The sequence below is a fragment of the Lactuca sativa genome, chromosome 2 (genome assembly GCF_002870075.4).
Source record: "Lactuca sativa cultivar Salinas chromosome 2, Lsat_Salinas_v11, whole genome shotgun sequence".
Lineage (NCBI taxonomy): Eukaryota > Viridiplantae > Streptophyta > Magnoliopsida > Asterales > Asteraceae > Lactuca > Lactuca sativa.
Window position 1 is genome coordinate 156542121 of NC_056624.2, and position 17817 is coordinate 156559937.

At 33.7% G+C, this 17817-nt stretch overlaps 2 protein-coding genes and 1 pseudogene across 6 annotated transcripts; 1 reads left to right on the top strand and 2 right to left on the bottom strand.

Annotated features, from left to right (window-relative positions):
• Positions 1-470: 470 nt before the first annotated feature.
• On the bottom strand, positions 471-2983 carry LOC111883364 (uncharacterized). Its single transcript, XM_023879688.1, has 6 exons — positions 2721-2983; positions 2362-2426; positions 1705-2176; positions 1478-1617; positions 1302-1360; positions 471-1049 (listed from the first exon to the last, which is right to left on the bottom strand). Exons 1-6 carry the CDS (start codon positions 2981-2983, stop codon positions 471-473), a joined length of 1578 nt encoding a protein of 525 aa, XP_023735456.1.
• Positions 2984-5002: 2019 nt separating this feature from the next.
• On the top strand, positions 5003-8177 carry LOC111883429 (uncharacterized). Of its 5 annotated transcripts, none has more exons than XM_023879761.2 (5): positions 5003-5143; positions 5233-5310; positions 7335-7461; positions 7540-7686; positions 7787-8177. In XM_023879761.2, the coding sequence occupies exons 2-5, from the start codon at positions 5252-5254 to the stop codon at positions 7928-7930; spliced, it is 477 nt and encodes a 158-aa protein (XP_023735529.1). In that variant the 5' UTR covers positions 5003-5143; positions 5233-5251; the 3' UTR covers positions 7931-8177. The 5 variants fall into 5 exon arrangements, 3 of the variants coding, with proteins under 3 accessions (XP_023735529.1, XP_042755160.1, XP_023735530.1); XM_042899226.1 differs by having other exon boundaries at positions 7543-7686; XM_023879762.3 differs by having other exon boundaries at positions 5054-5127.
• Positions 8178-13703: 5526 nt separating this feature from the next.
• Positions 13704-16818, bottom strand: LOC128132407 (uncharacterized; annotated as a pseudogene).
• Positions 16819-17817: the final 999 nt, after the last annotated feature.

Consider the following 17817-nt stretch of genomic DNA (forward strand, 5'->3'; position numbering starts at 1 on the left):
CTTTATGTCACTTCTGTCCATCACTTATGTTTGTTTGTTACTTATGCCCGCCACTTGAAATCTGCACGACAACTTTGACAAGGTTGAGAATTGACAACTTATTGGTTCAACAAATAAACCAGGTCCGACTTGCTGGTGCACAGGTGTGGTATGTCATCATTTATAGTGTAAAGTAAATCAAATAATCAAATACAAAATTGCAAGTAATGTGATTTGCGTTGTAAATATAAAAAACTATTTCCATCTTTCCTAAATTTTTTTCGAACCGAACCTATCACCATCAAATTTCCTAGTTCTTGACGTATTTAGTTTACCTTGTATACAGTGGCGAATCTAGAACTAAAAACCACGTGGTTCCTTATGTAAATGAAGTTGAAAAAAATATGAAAGATTAAAGAATACTAGTGGTAGCGGGTCGGGTTGCATGCCTAAAATATTTAAACATCAATTCAATAGTTATAATAAAGTTATTAAAATTGAACCCTATGATGTCTTATATCTTGAAACATTTTCACAATTGTGTCATTACCGATGCCTTTTAAAACATTTTTTCCAATATATGACACTAAACCATCACTCAAAAATTGATCACTCATTTTGTTGTGTATATCAGTTTTTATTAACTTCATTGCTGAAAATGCACGTTCCACACTTGCTGTTGCTACGGGTAAGATTAATGCAAGTTTCACAAGAAGATAAATCTTGGGAAATATTATATGCTTCTTTTCTTGGACCATCTTTTTGGCAAGGTCTCCAATGCTCTTCAAATCATTAAATCGTTCGTCTTCTCGCACATCTTTAATGTAATTTCCAAGCTCCACTTCAAGAACTCGAAGATCATATTCTGTTGGAAACTCTTCTGGATAAAGGGTAGCCATTTTCATTATTTTATCCAAATCAAAGGCTTTGAAAGATTCAGTGGGGCACAAACAAGCAATTGAAAGAAGTAAATTTGTGTTTACTTCATTAAAGTGATGGTTTAGCTCTTGAAGTTGCATATCAATTACCTCCTTAAATACATCAACTTGATAGTGGTGCAAGTTGTTAACCTTAAAAATATATATACAAGTATATTAGTAACTAATGATAAGAGACAATAAATTTATAAATCAATGTGATAGTTAGTAGTAACAAAAATTACTAACCTATGAGCCTCTTCGACGACTGTATCCATTATAATATTCATCTTCGAAATCCACGACTTTAACTTCGTTTTTAGCACAAAACAAAGTAACTTTCTCTAAAAGTGGTTCCCACCCTACATCCCTAATTTCTTGAATTGCTTTTTTTGAGCTACTTACTTGATTCATGGCATTTACGATATCTTGGTCTTTTCTTTGTAGTATTGCATTCAAATGATCTGTCACTCCCGAGATATCAACCATCAAATGTAGACAAAACACAAAATCAAACGATTTTAACCACTTTAAGATGCGAATTGCTTCAGCTCAACGATCACGATCACTATCAAATTCACCAAGGTCTTCAAGTACATCACAAATGGAAGCATATATGGTCTGAATATTTAATAAAGATGCAAAATGAGAACCCCATCGAGTATCAGATGGCCGTTTAATATCTACTTCTTGATTCAAACCAGTACCACTCTCAAACTCACTTAAAATAAACCACACACGAATTTAATTAGTAGAATAATTAGTATAAACAACTAAAAATAATTATAATTTACAATTTAGTATTAACCATACCTTCAGCCAGTGCTGCCATAACTTTATCTGCTTGTTTTTTTTTCTTAATTTATCTCGTCGTTTGTAAGAAGACCCAATAATATTTAACAAACGAGAAACCACATCAAAGAAATCATTAACCGTCGTGTGATTCTTTGCAACAAACACTAGGGCTAACTGTAATTGGTGAGCAAAACAATGAACAAAGTGTGTAGATTTTGTTTCATTCATAATCAAAGTCTTCAATCCATTGAATGCACCACTCATGTTACTAGCACCATCATATCCTTGTCCTCTAATCCTACTAGGACTCAAATTCCATTTTGAAAGCATATCATGAATGGTAGCCTTTAATGATAAAGCTAAAGTGTCATTAACATTTCTAATGCCAACAAACCTTTCTACAACTTCACCTTTTTTATTAACAAATCGCAAAACCAATGCCATTTGTTCTTTACATGACACATCACGTGACTCGTCTACTAAAACTGCAAAAAAGTCATTTCCAAGATCTCCCGTAATAACATTTAAATTTAAATATGAACATGCTTGCACAATATCTTTTTGGATTTCACCGCATTTCATTTGTGCATTTTTGGTGCATTCTTTAACACAACGCGATCTACAACATCACATCAATCGGCTAACCACTGTAATAGTTCAAGAAAGTTACCTTTATTGTCCGAGTCTTCCTTCTCGTTATGACCACGAAATGCTAACCCTTGTCGGAGTAGGAACCTAACACAATCAATTAAAGCATTCAAATGAGTACAATATTCTTTTTCTTGTAAAGTAGTTTGTTTTTCAAAAGCAGACATGATGGATTGTCTTTGGTTCATCAAACTTTGACACTTTTGGACATCAATTGTGTGTGGAGTTCCTTCTTTGTGTTTATCTATTCATGATTTCCTATTCCAAGCTTTGAATCCAGTTTTCACAAAATGATCTAATCCACCTTGATTTGGTATACTTGATTTGAATAGATAACAACATAAACAAAATGCTGCATCCTCCTTTATACTATATTCTAACCAATATTTATTATCATCAAACCGAGATTGAATAAATCTTCGAGGTTTACCTCCAAAATTACGTGGTGGGAACTTATGATTTAGAGGTTGAAAATGCCCTTTTTGCAAGTATGCTTTTCTAATTTCATCTCTTTGGTTTACATGATAAAATTCTATACTTGGTTGTTCAAATGGATAAACAGGTAGTGCATTTAAATCAACCTTCTTATACTTATGTTGTTGTTCACCATCTTCTTTCTTTTTATAAAACTTATGTAAAGACATTCTTGAATGTTGATGCTTTATTCTGAAATTGAATTATGAAATTGAATGTTATAAAAAGTATCAAACTAATAACCATTATCAATCTTTTGTTATCAAATAGAGTAATAGACAAATCACAAAATCAAGACAATAACAATATAACATAAAAATTAAGACAATAGCGGTTGAACAAACAATGTTTTTATATCAAATAGACAATAACAACTCTGAAAATCTGAAATCTATTGACACTTACCATAAAGAATTCTCAAAACTGTTAACACTTAACAAAAACAAATTAAGAATTCTGAAATCTGATCAAGGATTCAGTGATAATGTGATATAAATCATGAAATCATACAAGTGTACAATCATTAATCAAACAAAGGATTTTGATTTTGAACAACAAAAGGCAAAGAATTCTTCTGAAATTGTAATATAAGTTGTAACACTTGTAACTTGTAAGTTACAAACTTAAGTGTTGATCGATGGAGTGATGGTCAATCAAAAATTACCGATAGGATGCTACCACCTGACGGGCAGACGAGGACGACGACGACCTTTCCGGACGTCGGCCGGCCGAGCACACAGGGAGTCAGGGACGATGTCACGATGATGAATGATCGATTCCAATTTCCAAACGCAAGGAGTTTGCGTCTTTTCCGTTTCTTATTTCTATTTCACATTTTCTTTTTCTTTTTTTTAAAAAATAAAATAAAATAATGGATCAATTGATTGGGCTATAGCTTAATAGATTATGGGCAAAAGATATGGGCTTTTGATATAAAAAAAAAAGATATGTGCTTCTGATATGGGACGATGTCATGAGTCAAAGGTAGGTTTTTTATAAAAAATAAGGCGGGTTCTTATTTTTTTTTAATAAATACTTCGTATATTAAAAAAAAAAAAAAAAAAAAAAGAAAAGAAAAAAAAGATAGGTCCTACCTTCATCCTTACTGCCTACGCCCCTGCTTGTATACCTAACTATAACAGAAAACTATGACTTGGTATATCATGTTGAAAGTTGATAGTAGAGGAATCAATTTGTACATCTTGTACTACATCTTTGACTGAATTTTTGGTACCAAAACCACCTCCAATAATCACTCTTCTTAAAAGAGCACCACAAAGTGGTCCAGTAAGATGCCAAAAATCGGAATACCCTCCCAATTTAGATCATTAATAGTTTTCTCGATAACCAATTTATTTTATTTTTCATTCCCACATCCATAAAATTTATATCTTTCATATGATACAACTTGATCCACGTCATGAATAAAAAAATATATATAAAAGTATGCTTCATTTTTTTTGGGTAAAAAGTTAAGTCTTAGTTCTTAATTCATTGTGTATTTTATTTGATAAATAGATTTTTATGTTACATGTTGGGTAAAACATTCTATGTGAAGTTGTAGATTATTTATTTGATTGAAAATATGATTAAGAAATTGTAAGCATTACTCTCTCCGTCCTATAATTGTTGTCTATTTTTGATTTTTGAAGTATTTATTCATCAATTTTGACCTTAATTATTTTTATTTATGTTATATATTACTTAATGAAGCTTATAACAATGAAAAGACATAAAACACAATTGATTCATATATTTTGCATCAAGTATCTAAAACAAAAATATTTAAGGACAAAGTTGAAAAATAAAGACTTTAAAAGTCAAAAGTAGACAATAAGTTTGATACGGTGATAGTATATCTTATTATGTTTATATTTTAAAATATAAATAAAAATAACTATTGTAAACAATTTATTACTTATTTTGATAAAACATAAATTTATATTAAACGTTATGGCAAAGTTTCTCTGTTTGGCTAAACTCAAAACCTGCATTTGGGAAAAAAGAGAACATGAAAATGGTATTTACCCGCTCAACATAAGACAGACAATTAGGACAATTTATATTTACTTTTAACCAATAGTTTTTTATTTTAACTTTCTATTTAATGGGTTTTACCAACCCATTGCAGTGAAATAGGACAACAAATTAAAAGCTACCATTTTGGCATTTTGGTTCGTCTTTAAGTAGTTGAGCTCCACATCATATTTACTTGAGCTACAGAACACTGAATACCTCCTCCTTCCCAATTCCCATGGTAGAGGCTACAAAGGGATTCCGGTCTTACTTGGAGTCACACAATTACAAATGTTGGGTAAAATGCTAATAAGGTTTCCCTTTACTTTTCCCTTATTTTAGATATTCATCCATATATTCTGATCCAAAAATCTAACATCAACTCTTGTATCTTGCTCTGCAGCTTGTAAAATCCACATAAAATGTGTCACTTCCCCTGCTATTGTGGTGTCTTTATTATTGGAATAGGTTGTCTCGGAAGGTAAAATCTGATTCTATTATTATAACTTTAAATTTATTTGCAAGTTCATGATATTATTCTTTGTTTTCCCCCCCTAAAACAATAGAGATAGTAACCAACGAATTCATGATATATTCGCTACTACAAAATAAATAATAGATTAATAGGACCCATTATATATAATCCCGGTTTTAAGGAAATCTGGGTTCTATTTAATATAAACCTAATCCTATTTGATATTTTCTTTATAAGACACGTTTTTATAAGTCAATAGGGCTCTATGCTGTCCTAAATTCATAAATTTTCATTTCCTTTGAATTTTTGATTTCATTGCTGCTCCGTAATCGCTCAAAATTTCATTCCCGCTCTACCAAAATTTTCATGACTCTTTCGAGGATAAAGAAAAAGATACCTTGTAACTTGACATCAATTTTGCCAGAAAGGTTTAGTTAGTATTCTTTTTTTGCTGATGTATTGTTCAGTTTAGTTTAACACTTCATTTACCGAATTTAAATGTTACATATTTTGGTTAGTCATCATAATGTCCTCCAGTTAAAGATTTTGGTATTTAAATTGTTTATTTGTGTACCTGGAGGTTGATTTGAGACGATGATCTAGAGTTATTATGATGTATAATACAACATTAACCCCCTATGGCGACAACATTTTCTGACCCTGTACCAATGACATGTCGTCGTCATAGGGTATACCGACAACCAAGGTTGTTACTGAGTCGCCGGCATAGGTCAAAAAGGGTGTCAGCATAGGTGTCGTCGACATAGGTTCCTACTTCTCTGACGACATGTCGTCGGTACAGGTTTCGTCGATGATAATTTCGAAAAAAAAAAGTTTTATTTAATTACCAGTGACGACGATATGTCGTCGGGATAATTTAGCGACGATATGTCGTCGGGATATGTACAAGCTATCACGACGACATGTTGTCATTACAGGTTTTTCACAGTTGTCGATTAAATACCTATATCGACGACTTGTCGTCGGGAGAGGCACTGATTTTTTTTTTTTACTGATTCTGTTCTTTGTCATTCCTATATTTTTAACAAATCCAAACACTTTGCAGCATAATCAATTAAGATACAATAACTAGCTATCATTGTTCAAATTGAAAACATCAAATTCAAGTTTAATATTAAGTACTTAACATTGTTCAAAATAATACAAAACATCAACCATCATTATCTTCTTCTTCTTCTTCTTCTTCTCCTTCTTCTTCCATCCTCTTGGGCTCGCTTGAGAGGTACTTCCTTGTGTGTTAGAGTTGAATAGAAAGTTAGGAAATGGTGGTGGTTGGAAGTTAGGAATACATGCCCCCAATGATGCATTATTATGTTGCAAGTATTCTTGCATTTGTTGTGCATCAAATTGGGATTGAGATTATGAAGATTTGGAAGTGGAAGGCCGTTCATTTGGAATTAAACTGAAGTTGACGGTTGGTCTCCTACCCACTCCGCGAGCATGCCTGCGTCTCATCCCAAGGGCACATTCTAGACATTCTTCCTCATTTACTTCTCTGCCTTCCCCGACCTCGCTTTGCATTTTCTCATATTCGTCTTGAATTTTCTCCTAAAATAAAGAAAACAATAAAAATACGATAATTAAAACAAATAACTAAATTTAATCATTAAAATAATAATAATAATAATAATAATATACCTTACACAAAAAAACTATAATTAATAATAATAACATATTTAAAAAAAACGCATTCATTTCGTTTATTACTTACCCAATCTTGTTGTGTTTGACTTGTACACCAACCCGAACCTTCTTTCTAGCGCATTTGTCTCCAACCCTCAATATGTTGTGGCTTCATTCCCATTTGATCCTATAAGAAGTCAAAAAACTATATATATATATATATATATATATATATATATATATATATATATATATATATATATATACTAATAAATTTTGTTACCTCTAAATAACGTCGTTGAGTGATATAATACAATAAATTTCTTATAATTATCATGGCTTTCTCTTTTATTATAAAACAACTTGTATTTATTATTACTACACAGATATAGGACTCATACTTGGAGAAATATATCCGAGAATGGAAAGAGAAATCTTAACAGTAGTGTTAATGGTTCAATCTTAATAGATATAGGTGGATCAATTACAACAGAACAACACCGCAAGAAGATGGTAAATGAATCTTGTGTATAAATTTTAGTAATTTGTTTTTTGTTTAGCATAAATTACAAGTATGTTTTTTTTTTGTAGAAGAATGGAAAGGAGGAATACCCTTTGTGGGGAGATGTTTTCAAGCAGACTCACCTTGAAAAGAGTGCAACGGTGAAGTTGGCATCTGGAGAGTTGATTGGGAGCCAACCTGAGCATTGGGTTAATGAGAATTTTTGGACCGTATTTGTAAGTTATCTTTATCCTTTTTAGATTTAAGATTTGATGTATTTAATTATTTTCCATGTGTTTAGAGTGGTAACAATTTTAATGTTTTGGTAAATTGGAGGACAAATATGAGAAGACAATGTGTGAGAAATATGGCCCCAACCCTAGTCAGCATCCGTTGGGAGATGTTGAAATATGGGAGCATTGTGTTGGCGGGAAAAAGAAGGGGCGAGTTTACGGGGTAGGATCTGAGTTTAAGGGGTAGGATCATCAGATCCGGGCAACGTCGTGTCGGGGACACCTTACAAGTAGTCCTGACAATTTGATACAAGACACGATTAAAACGAAACGAACACGATACAACTTTTCCGTGTATGTGTTTTAGAAATTCATGTTTCGTGTTTATTTGTATCTAACATATATTTTAAATCCGTGTTTCGTGTCTTATACATGTCAAACACGATTTAACCAGTTTAAACACGTATAAGACATGATACAAATTCGTTTTGACACGTGACGCATATAAACACATATATATTTTAGGGTTAAAATTTATATTTATAAAATATTAGAGACCGATTGCGTAAAAGTTAATAATTAGTTTATAACCCTAATTGAATCGTTTCCAAAATCGCCGACATTCAGGGCCGTTCCAAACATATTATAGGCCTAGGGCGAGAGAAAAAAATAGGTCTTTTAAAAAACACAAATGTCATCAAGTTTTTTATAATAAACCAAAAATTAAAAGAAAATTATTTGTATTATCTTCTAAATATAACAATTTCTATAAAAAAATTTGGGTCGCTTTAAAAGATGAGCCATGGACGGTCGCCACTATCGCCCACCCTCTGGGACGGGCGTGCCGACATCTTACATCTCAAATTCTCAATTTCGTTTGTTGACTTGTCCTGAGTTCTCCATCTCACGAGTCACGAATCACAATCATCGAACAATTGGACATCCATTCATCAACAGATCAACTATCGTTGGCCGAATCGTCCCATATCATTGGTGCTTCTCCAATCTCCAGTCCTTCAGCCTTTCACCGTCGCTCGCCACTCTCATGCCATGTCTCTCATTCTGAAGTGAAATCAAAGCTGCACACAGCACAATCATACTCACTGATTCATCACGATCTTTCATTCGGTCACACAATAGTATATCGCAACCATAGCTTCTTCTGAGTTTATGGATTCTAACACAAACATGGTATATGCTTTTCCTTTGTGATTTTCTGTTTATTTTTTTTTGTTTCCTTGGCCTCTCCTGTGATTTTTTGTTTCATTTTTCTACCTTTGAGTTGGGTTATTTTCTTGTATCAATGTAGTGTTAATCATGGCACAAAGTAGCTATGAAACATAAAATCATGTATAAGCGTTAATCACGTAGTGTTAAGATGCTAGGAAATTGCACTGTCAAAAATGTTAAAAATAAAACAACATGCTGCCCCGCTGGCTATGTTAGATTTTGAATAATTGTGCAGCCAAACATGATTTCAAGTTGTGTTTTGTAGGCTTTTGTTTCTAATTGACTCACACCGGAAGACAAAGCCCCTAAATTTGTTTGTAACTCTTTTGCCTAGATGCTACAACTTCCCTTAAATATGCATGTCAGTAGGTTAACTATGGATGGATATGAAAATCTTGTTTTTGGTTTGATTTGATTTTGAATATCCGTATGTATATGCAATTTTTTAGGCATGGTTGGTTGTTGTGTCTTGGTTTTAACTCACAAATGTAGCTCATTTGTTCGACCTAATTAATGTCCTATTTATTATTATTATTTTTTTATCATATTTATTCAATATTTTTAATGTTCTCATTTTACAAATAGGTGTTCGACTCGTTAATTACGAGTATGTTGTTTCAACTAAAAATTCTGAACTTGACCTATATTTGAAGGAGCCTCGGACGCCAAGAACAACATAAATAAATATTTTGAAATATTGTAGATGGCATCATGTTCAATATCCCGATCTTACTGCTATGACACAAGATATATTGACTATTCCCGTTTCCACTGAAGTTTCCACGGAAGCAATTATTTTTACCAAAGATTGGTTATTTGAAGAAGTTAATTATAATGTTGGTGATGTGGTGAACGAAGTTGTCAATTTGGATATCAACGATGAGCCTGATTAGATTAAAAGTTCAACCTCTTACACGGTTAGTAGTTAGTAATTTAGTCGTTTACTTGTTTTAAAATATTTTGGGATTGTAATTTTGAGTTTGAACTTTGTACTTCGGATTAAGATTATTTGTATGTAATTGTCATCCTAGCTTAAAAAAAGGCATTAAAATCGTGTTTATTTGTGTTTTCGTGTAACACGGTTAAAACGTGTCTATTCGTGTCGTGTCACGTGTCACACAAATTTTTTACGTGTTGTGTTCGTGTTTGATACCCCAAACAAGTTTTATAATTTGTGCCGTGTTCGTGTTTAACAAATTCGTGTCGTGTAAATTCGTGTCTGACACGAATACACGATGCGCAAACACGGATTGCCAGGCTATTTATGAGTGTGGCTCATCATCCCATGATTTCACCTTATATTAAAAGAAGGTATGTTTCTATATTGATTTACTTACTGTGTTATCATGTGTTATCAGTAAAAAAATAAAGTATGTTGATATTATAATAAAAATAGTAAAGTATATTGCTATTATGGATAAAAGATATGTTTCTATATAGTATGTTCTTATATAAATGTATGTACATTGTCTATATTGGTAAAAAAGGTAAAGTTCATTGCTAATATGTATAAGATGTAAATTCTTTATTATGTAAATTATGTTTTCATTGTGGATGCGTTCACTATATTGTGATGAAAATAGTAAAGTATGTTGCTATTTGTAACGACCCGAAAATCATGACATAAAAATTTTTGTTTTTAGATTAATAAATCGTTAATACATATCGTTTCCTAAAAATCAAAGTAGCTAAGTTTTAGCAAAACATCGACAAATAAGAGTAATTCACAGAAGGTGGAAACATGTGGTGTGTGCCCTACAATTATCCCAAGCTCTTCCATTTGAAAACCGAAATACCTGAAACATAAACTGAAAAGTATAAACACAAAGCTTAGTGAGTTTCTCCAAATTACCACACAACATACAACCGCAAACTATCATACAACATACATATAATTGCCATGGGCTCCCCCTATGGTCTTTATCTGATATGAAATGCCCCCCCCCCCCCCCCCCCAATGGTATTTAACTGGAATGCCATGAGCTATCCCACATGGTTTTATATCCAAATGCCACGGGATCCCCCCAAAGTCTTTCATGCAAGTATCAAAGAGACAACTAGCATACACATATCACAGAAACAACTAGCATACCACATAACACATAATGGGTTGGCATTTGTGCTTTCGACCCATGGATATAGTAAGAACATCGCACTACAGAAACTTGCTGAGAGAATCCCTAACTATTGCCTTAACGGCTTCCCAAACTATCGATACCAACAATACACCCAATTAGCAATTGGGCTCCAATCCATAATCACAATTCCATACTTGAGGTAAAAGGACCATTTTACCCCCATCCTAGCCTTGTCCAAATCTATGTCCCAAACTACAATCTGAAAGGCCTAAAGGCCCACTAATCAACCAATAGCCTAATTTTCAAAATTGGGCCCAAGCTCCTTACATGGTCTTGCCATAAGGCCCAACCAATATTTCTAGTCTAACACTTTGTATCCCGATGTCCCATTAATAACTCAGGCCCAAAATGCCATAAACTACTAGATCCATAAAATCCCATTGATGGCCCAATTTTCCAAATCGGGCCCAACCCCATACGGGCCTTATCCTAAGCATGTACTTCCCTTAATTACAATTCAGATTACCTCAAGTACCCCTTGGGACAAACTTGTTCAAAGACATAAGTCAAAAGTCAAAGTCAACAAACTGTGACGACCCAACTCGCCGTGTTGTTCTTCAACTCGTCGAGTTTCTCCATCGGTCAGTAAAATTGGGAAAACCCGATCCAACTCGTCGAGTTCACCAATGAACTCGCCGAGTTCACCAAGAATCTAACCTCTTAATCCATTAGGTTGAACCAATCGAAAGTAAGAGCTTAACCACTCAGATTTCCACTATAATGCCAATTAGAAGGGTAAAGTTTCTAAATTACCCCTAGGAACTACAACATTGGGTTCAAAATCCAAACCCCTAGGCTTAAAATGATAAGGACTTAATCATTAAGAAATAAATTACCAAAGGCATAGCCCCAAATTGCAGATCTAGCCAAAAAAGTTGAATGACTACGTAAAGTTTCCAACTTTACACTCATGCATGACTAAGAGAGGCTCAAATGCTTAAAAGAGGCCAAAACAAGGACTTAATGAATGCTTGAAGCGCTTAAGACAATAAAGTTGGCACCTTTATGCCAAAAGAGCTCATGAAGATCATAGATCTGAAAGAACAAACACTTGGGACTTCTACTTCTCTAACAACCATCCATCCATGGCTAAAAGCATACAATCTAACCCAAGAAGAGATCTAAGCAAATATTAAGCAAGGTTAGAGCTTCATACCCGAAATGTGTTGGAAATAGAGTAGAGAATCAAGATTAGAAATCTCCTACTTGAACCACCACCTTGCACCAAGCTTCTCTTCCTTCTATGAGCTTCAAACACACCAAAACAGACCCACAATGAGCTTACAACACTCAAGGAGACTCTAGGGTTTCGAGATTAGGGTTAGGGGCTATGAAGGCTGGGAATTAGGCCAACATCTGGGACTTAAGGTGTTTAAATAGGGTGCAAAACCCTAAAAATTAGGGTTTCCCAACCGGCGTCCAACTCGCCGATTTGGTCCTTAAAACGCGCCCCCCCAAAAAGTTTTAACACGTTGAGCTAATACCATCAACTCGAAGAGTTAGCCCCTAGAAAAAGGGAATTTATTTCCATAATTGACATTCTAGATTCCAGGTGTTACACTATTTCCTTCCCTATTTTCTACTAATTATATATGTTTGTTGGAACATATTTTAGATAAATGAACTAGAGAGCATGTTGGAACGGAAAGTGAAGAAACAGGAGGAAATAGAAGCCAATATTAATAGCAAGCTGAATTGTTGAGAGAAGATGGAAAGCCGTCTTCTTGGAAAAATGGATGATATTTTGAAGTAATTCATTGGAAGATAAAAGGTAATATTCAAATAATTGGGAGAATTTCGTATAAACCCTTTCTAAACTGCTAAATATGGTATTTGCTAGGCCTAAACTCCCACTACTAGAAAAAAGGCCTTTTACGACGCTCATTGCGCGTCGTAAAACGCTCAGACGACGCGCAAATGCGTGTCAAGGAAGACCTTGTCATAAAGAGAGACGACGCGCTTTTGCGCGTCGTCTACAGACGACGCGCATTTACGACGCGCATTTACGACGCGCGGTTACGACACGCAATGCGTATCAAGGAAGGCCCTGTCATAAAGGAAGACGACACGTATTCGCGTGTCGTAACCTTACGACGCGCGTGTTAATGACATGCAATGCGTATCAAGAAAGCCCCTGTCAAGAAAGGCCATGTCATAAATGAAGATGACATACATTTTTGCGTATCGTAAATTTAAATGTTTAAAAAAAAATTTATATATTTATTAATTTTTAAATTAAATTTTCATTTAATTTCTTATAATAGAAATAAAATACCATATACAAAAAATACAATCCATTGCATAATATAAAATAAATTGCACAAATTATAATGTCATACAAAGAATCATTCAAATGTTAAACAAAAATAATACATTGCTAATATGTGTTATACATTCCTATAAAACTAACAAATAATCATACAACTCTGTTTCTTACTGGAAAGGAATGCCAAGCATGATTAAAAATATCACTTAATCTTTGATTAATCACCTGCTTAAGTAGAATGATGTTGTTGAGAAGGTTACCTAGCCATGCCAAAATATGATATCTTAGGGTTCATGTCCAAATCAAGTAAAGCATTGCTAGCTTAAATTCATCAAGTCCTTGCCGTGAAGTCTTAGATAGAAGCTTAACTGCAATCTCCAATCCTTCTAGCAGACCCTAAAGATCATTATTGGCCATGTAGCAGGATCAACCTGCAATCTCTTTTCTGCCTTCTTATTACTTGCAGCATCTTGTGCCTGTTTGACCAAGGTTGTGCCTTCAGCAGCAACATGCTGCATTGCATCAAAAAGATAAAAACAGATGACAACAAATACAAATAACTATATTCTACTTAAAAGAAAGAATCCAATTCCTAAATCACAAACCTTTTTAAACATACTAGAGACAGGATCCAATCCATGGGGTATTTTTGGAAAATAGTCTGAACATTCTTGACAAATCATCAACCTGCAAGTGAAGGGTAGAAAGGGAAGAAACAAATGTTCACAACCAGTAAGAAATCTAAACACTAGAAGTTTCACAGTGATTGTTGATTCCTATAAACTCAAATGTGAGATGAGAGGCTTGTTCACAACTAGTAAGAAATACTAAGTAGAAAGAAACAAATTGATGATATTACCTGGTCAAGGAGGAAAGCGACAAGAAATGGTACATAGAAAAAATATATATTTATTTAGAATTAAATAAAAAAATATAATGATAATAGTTTGATATTAAATTATGCTATCCTTGTGAACATTTGTGCTTGTGTCATTGCATGCCTGCAACCCCAATGGTAGAAAAGTTTCATAGTATCTGTAACAAGATATAAAATTATAATTTTTTTAAAATAAAAATACTAAAGTAACAAAAGAATTAAAAAAAGCTTACTTTAGAGCTACATCTCCACAATGCTCTGCCACGTCATCAAATATGCAAATTGCTATTCTTTTCTCCTCAGATGTCCTATCCTTGCCCTAAATTTAAAATGCAAGTCTTATTTTTAATATTTGTATAAAAACTAAAAAATAAAAAATAATTATTTAAAAAAATATAATTAATGTTACTCAATACTCACCCAGAATGGCATCAAGTAAGGCAAGAGTTCATCAAAAAGAGGCAGAAATGGGGTCTTGAAAGTCTTGAGTAGAGTACCCAAACAATCACCAACCTAGATTTAACAAAAAAGAAAATATTATGAATAATTTATTAAGATAAACAGATTTATAAAAAAATAGATTATATAATATAAGAGCATATACTTCCTCTTGTTTGTTTTCTTCTTTCAACATTTCCCCTTCTTCTGCATCAAAGTCCTCTGTTTTGACTCTTTCACCCCTTTCATTTCTTCTTGCTGAGCTGGCAGTGATCACCTATTTGATCTTTTCAACAATGCTTCTAGCTTGATTTTCATCTAAAAGGGGCCCACAAAATTTTTGCACATTCCTTGATTGAATCAATCATACTTGAGCAAATTTCAGTCTCAGGTTCCTAAAAGACAAAATCCAGTAAATAAAGATTCATATGAGCAAACATAAGTCAACAAATAGGGGGAATGACGAAAATAACCTTGTGAAGAGCCTTTACTAAAGCTGGTATGATATAGTATGACAACGGTTTACATATGACTCATTGCGACCCTGAGATTGCTCCTTTTCAACAGCTAGTTTTGCTAAACGAATAACCTCAGGCATAGCTAAAAAGTCAAAGAAAAAGTCAACACTCAGAAAGAAAATAAAAAAATAACAGTTAAAGTTATCAGGGGTAAAAGAGGTATTTTATTTCGCCTGAAACTGCAGCCTTCCTAACTTCTTCATGGAAATAGAATTTAAGAAGTGGTACTAATGTTGGTGCAACCTGTCTTTTATTAAAAAGTTAAGCCGGTTTTTTTCAAATGTTAAAAGACAAGAAAGGGTAAAAGAGGAATTTCATTTCACCTGATCAATCCATGGGAAAAACCCTTCTTTTAATTCATCAGCATAGCAACACCAAAGGGGTAAAATGCTCATTAACTCTCTTATCTCCAAGTGTAGCTTTCTCCTCAAGGACGCTAGTTTTGATCCCTATTCTTTTATCTCCAAGTGTAATACTCTCAATGCTGCAATATCAAAGGGTAAAATGGTCATTAACTCTCATTCAAGCATTTAATTTATTAAAAATCACACTTTTCATCATCAAACTTGTCAATATTATCATCTGAATCATCAACAGAAGTAATTGTAACATCTGGTTTAAGTTGAACAGAATGAAGCAATGGTGGCATCACAACATTCATGTAAGGGAGAAAATCTTGCCCTAGGCACTTGCAGAGTCTTGCCCATGCCTACAATAAAAATATATAATTATAAATTTATAATCTTTAACTCAATTTGTTTTAAAAGAGTAAGTTTAATAACAGAAAAAGAAAAGAAGCATACAATTTGCTTTATCAGTTGCATTCATGAGTATAGCTTTCAAGTAAGGCAAAACTGTATCCTAATACTTTTGAAAATGCTCCTGTAAATCATAAACTATGTGAGAACCAATTTAAAGAAAATAAACAAGTTGGTGAGAGAATATGAAGATGAATAATACCTGAGATGAATCAGCAACAGATGCTAAAGCAGTCAAAGCTCCCTCTTACACCATCTGCTTAATTTGGATTCTGTAAATACAAAAATGATTCAGTATTCATATATTCATATCTTTTAAGGTTACTACAAAATTATTTATACCTGTAAAAGTACAATTAATTTCCCCACAATCCCATCCAAGTAAGGTTGTAGAAGTTTTGATGTACAATTTTCACTGAAGTTGAGCACTGCTGAACTCGATTTAGAAATCGATTTAACTTCAAACAAAGGTTCGCTCGTAATTGAATGTGTCACTGATTGGTTCGCAAGTCGACACTTTCGTTCGGAGTTTTGAAATTGAAATCTGAAATCAGTCACACGAATCTGAATCAAAATTCAGATGTTCGTGTTCTTGGCTCGCTGAATTGTCATTAGATTTGCTGTTCACGGTCTCGGAATTAGAGGAAATTACTTTCGTTTTCTGGGAATTTAATCGATTCGCAGGTTTGGTAAATATTCTTCGTTCATATCTTTCATGGAGTATGGGATCGGAGGTTCGTAGTTGGTGGTCTAATTTTGACATTCCAAAGTATGAACAGTGCCTGAAAAACACGCATACATGATACAACAATGAAATCCACAAATACATATCAAAAGATAAAAAAACATATCATTACTCATTAGTAGTATCTTTACTAACCTGAACTCGTGGATTATGGAAATCATCCATTGTTGAAGCTAGTGATGGAAGAACAAGATGATGATATTGGTTTTACAAGTCTGTGCCCAAGTCTCTTTCTCTTTCTCTCTTTCTCTTTCTCTCTCTGTCTCTCTCTCTCTCTCTCTCTCTCTCTCTCTCTCTCTCTCTCTCTCTTCGGGAGACTTCAATTTCACCCTTTATTTCCACCGTAGACGCCACCTATTAAGGGTTCGCAGATGATGAATTTATGAAAATGGTGAATTTCCCTTTTCTGTGACCGATGTCATGAACAACATTTGTTACAGCCACCTTCGATCCTAGATTGTCCTTGAATCTCTCAAGAGTTCCTAGCCCGATAATGATCTCGATTCCGGATCCTTTGAAAGCTTTGTGAACTTCATGATCGGCGTCGTAGATTGAAAGAAATGAGGAGTGGTGATGATATTAGGGCTTTTTAGGTATTGATAAGTGAGAGAGAAGAACTATGGAAATAAGGCAGAGGATAAAATGGCGGCCTTTCAAAAATTTGGGATTTTCGTTTCCCCCCAAGCTGCGAAGAAGAAAACGCGCCTTTCATTAAATAAAATATAAAGCGACATCTCTACACGACACTCATTTTAACATAGGTGCCCTCCGTGTTTTTTTTTATTGGACACTAATTTTAGGGCGCGGAAAAATACGTGTCATCTATGCTTCATTTTTTAATAAAACGGACATTATTTTTAGGGCGCCCAAAAATGCGTATCGTCAATCACTGCGTGTCATTGTTTGCGTGTCATTAAAGGCTATTTTTCTAGTAGTGTCCAAATATTGTATTTGCCCTTACTAATGTTTTTTAATATCATATATACACAAATCAATTATTTTGGTAATTTTTATTTATTTATAATTGTTTTTCATGATATTAAATCATTATAGTTAAAATACAATTTGAATGGACAAGATTGCCCTTGTTACTTGCTAACAGATCACGTTTTCCCTATCTATCACAAAATCACGATCGAGCCTTCCCTACCTGATACTTCCGAT

What these genes read in the sequence shown, in the direction of transcription:
- LOC111883364 (XM_023879688.1), bottom strand. Translation starts at nt 2,983, where the DNA reads ATGTCTTTACATAAGTTTTATAAAAAGAAAGAAGATGGTGAACAACAA. An exon ending in TTTGATGATAATAAATATTG is followed by an intron (nt 2,427 to 2,720) that starts GTTAGAATATAG and finishes TGATTGTGTTAG; the next exon opens with GTTCCTACTCCGACAAGGGT. An exon ending in TCGTAAATGCCATGAATCAA is followed by an intron (nt 1,050 to 1,301) that starts GTAAGTAGCTCA and finishes TATATTTTTAAG; the next exon opens with GTTAACAACTTGCACCACTA.
- LOC111883429 (XM_023879761.2), top strand. Translation starts at nt 5,252, where the DNA reads ATGTGTCACTTCCCCTGCTATTGTGGTGTCTTTATTATTGGAATAGGT. An exon ending in GGAATAGGTTGTCTCGGAAG is followed by an intron (nt 5,311 to 7,334) that starts GTAAAATCTGAT and finishes ATTACTACACAG; the next exon opens with ATATAGGACTCATACTTGGA. An exon ending in AGAATTTTTGGACCGTATTT is followed by an intron (nt 7,687 to 7,786) that starts GTAAGTTATCTT and finishes GGTAAATTGGAG; the next exon opens with GACAAATATGAGAAGACAAT.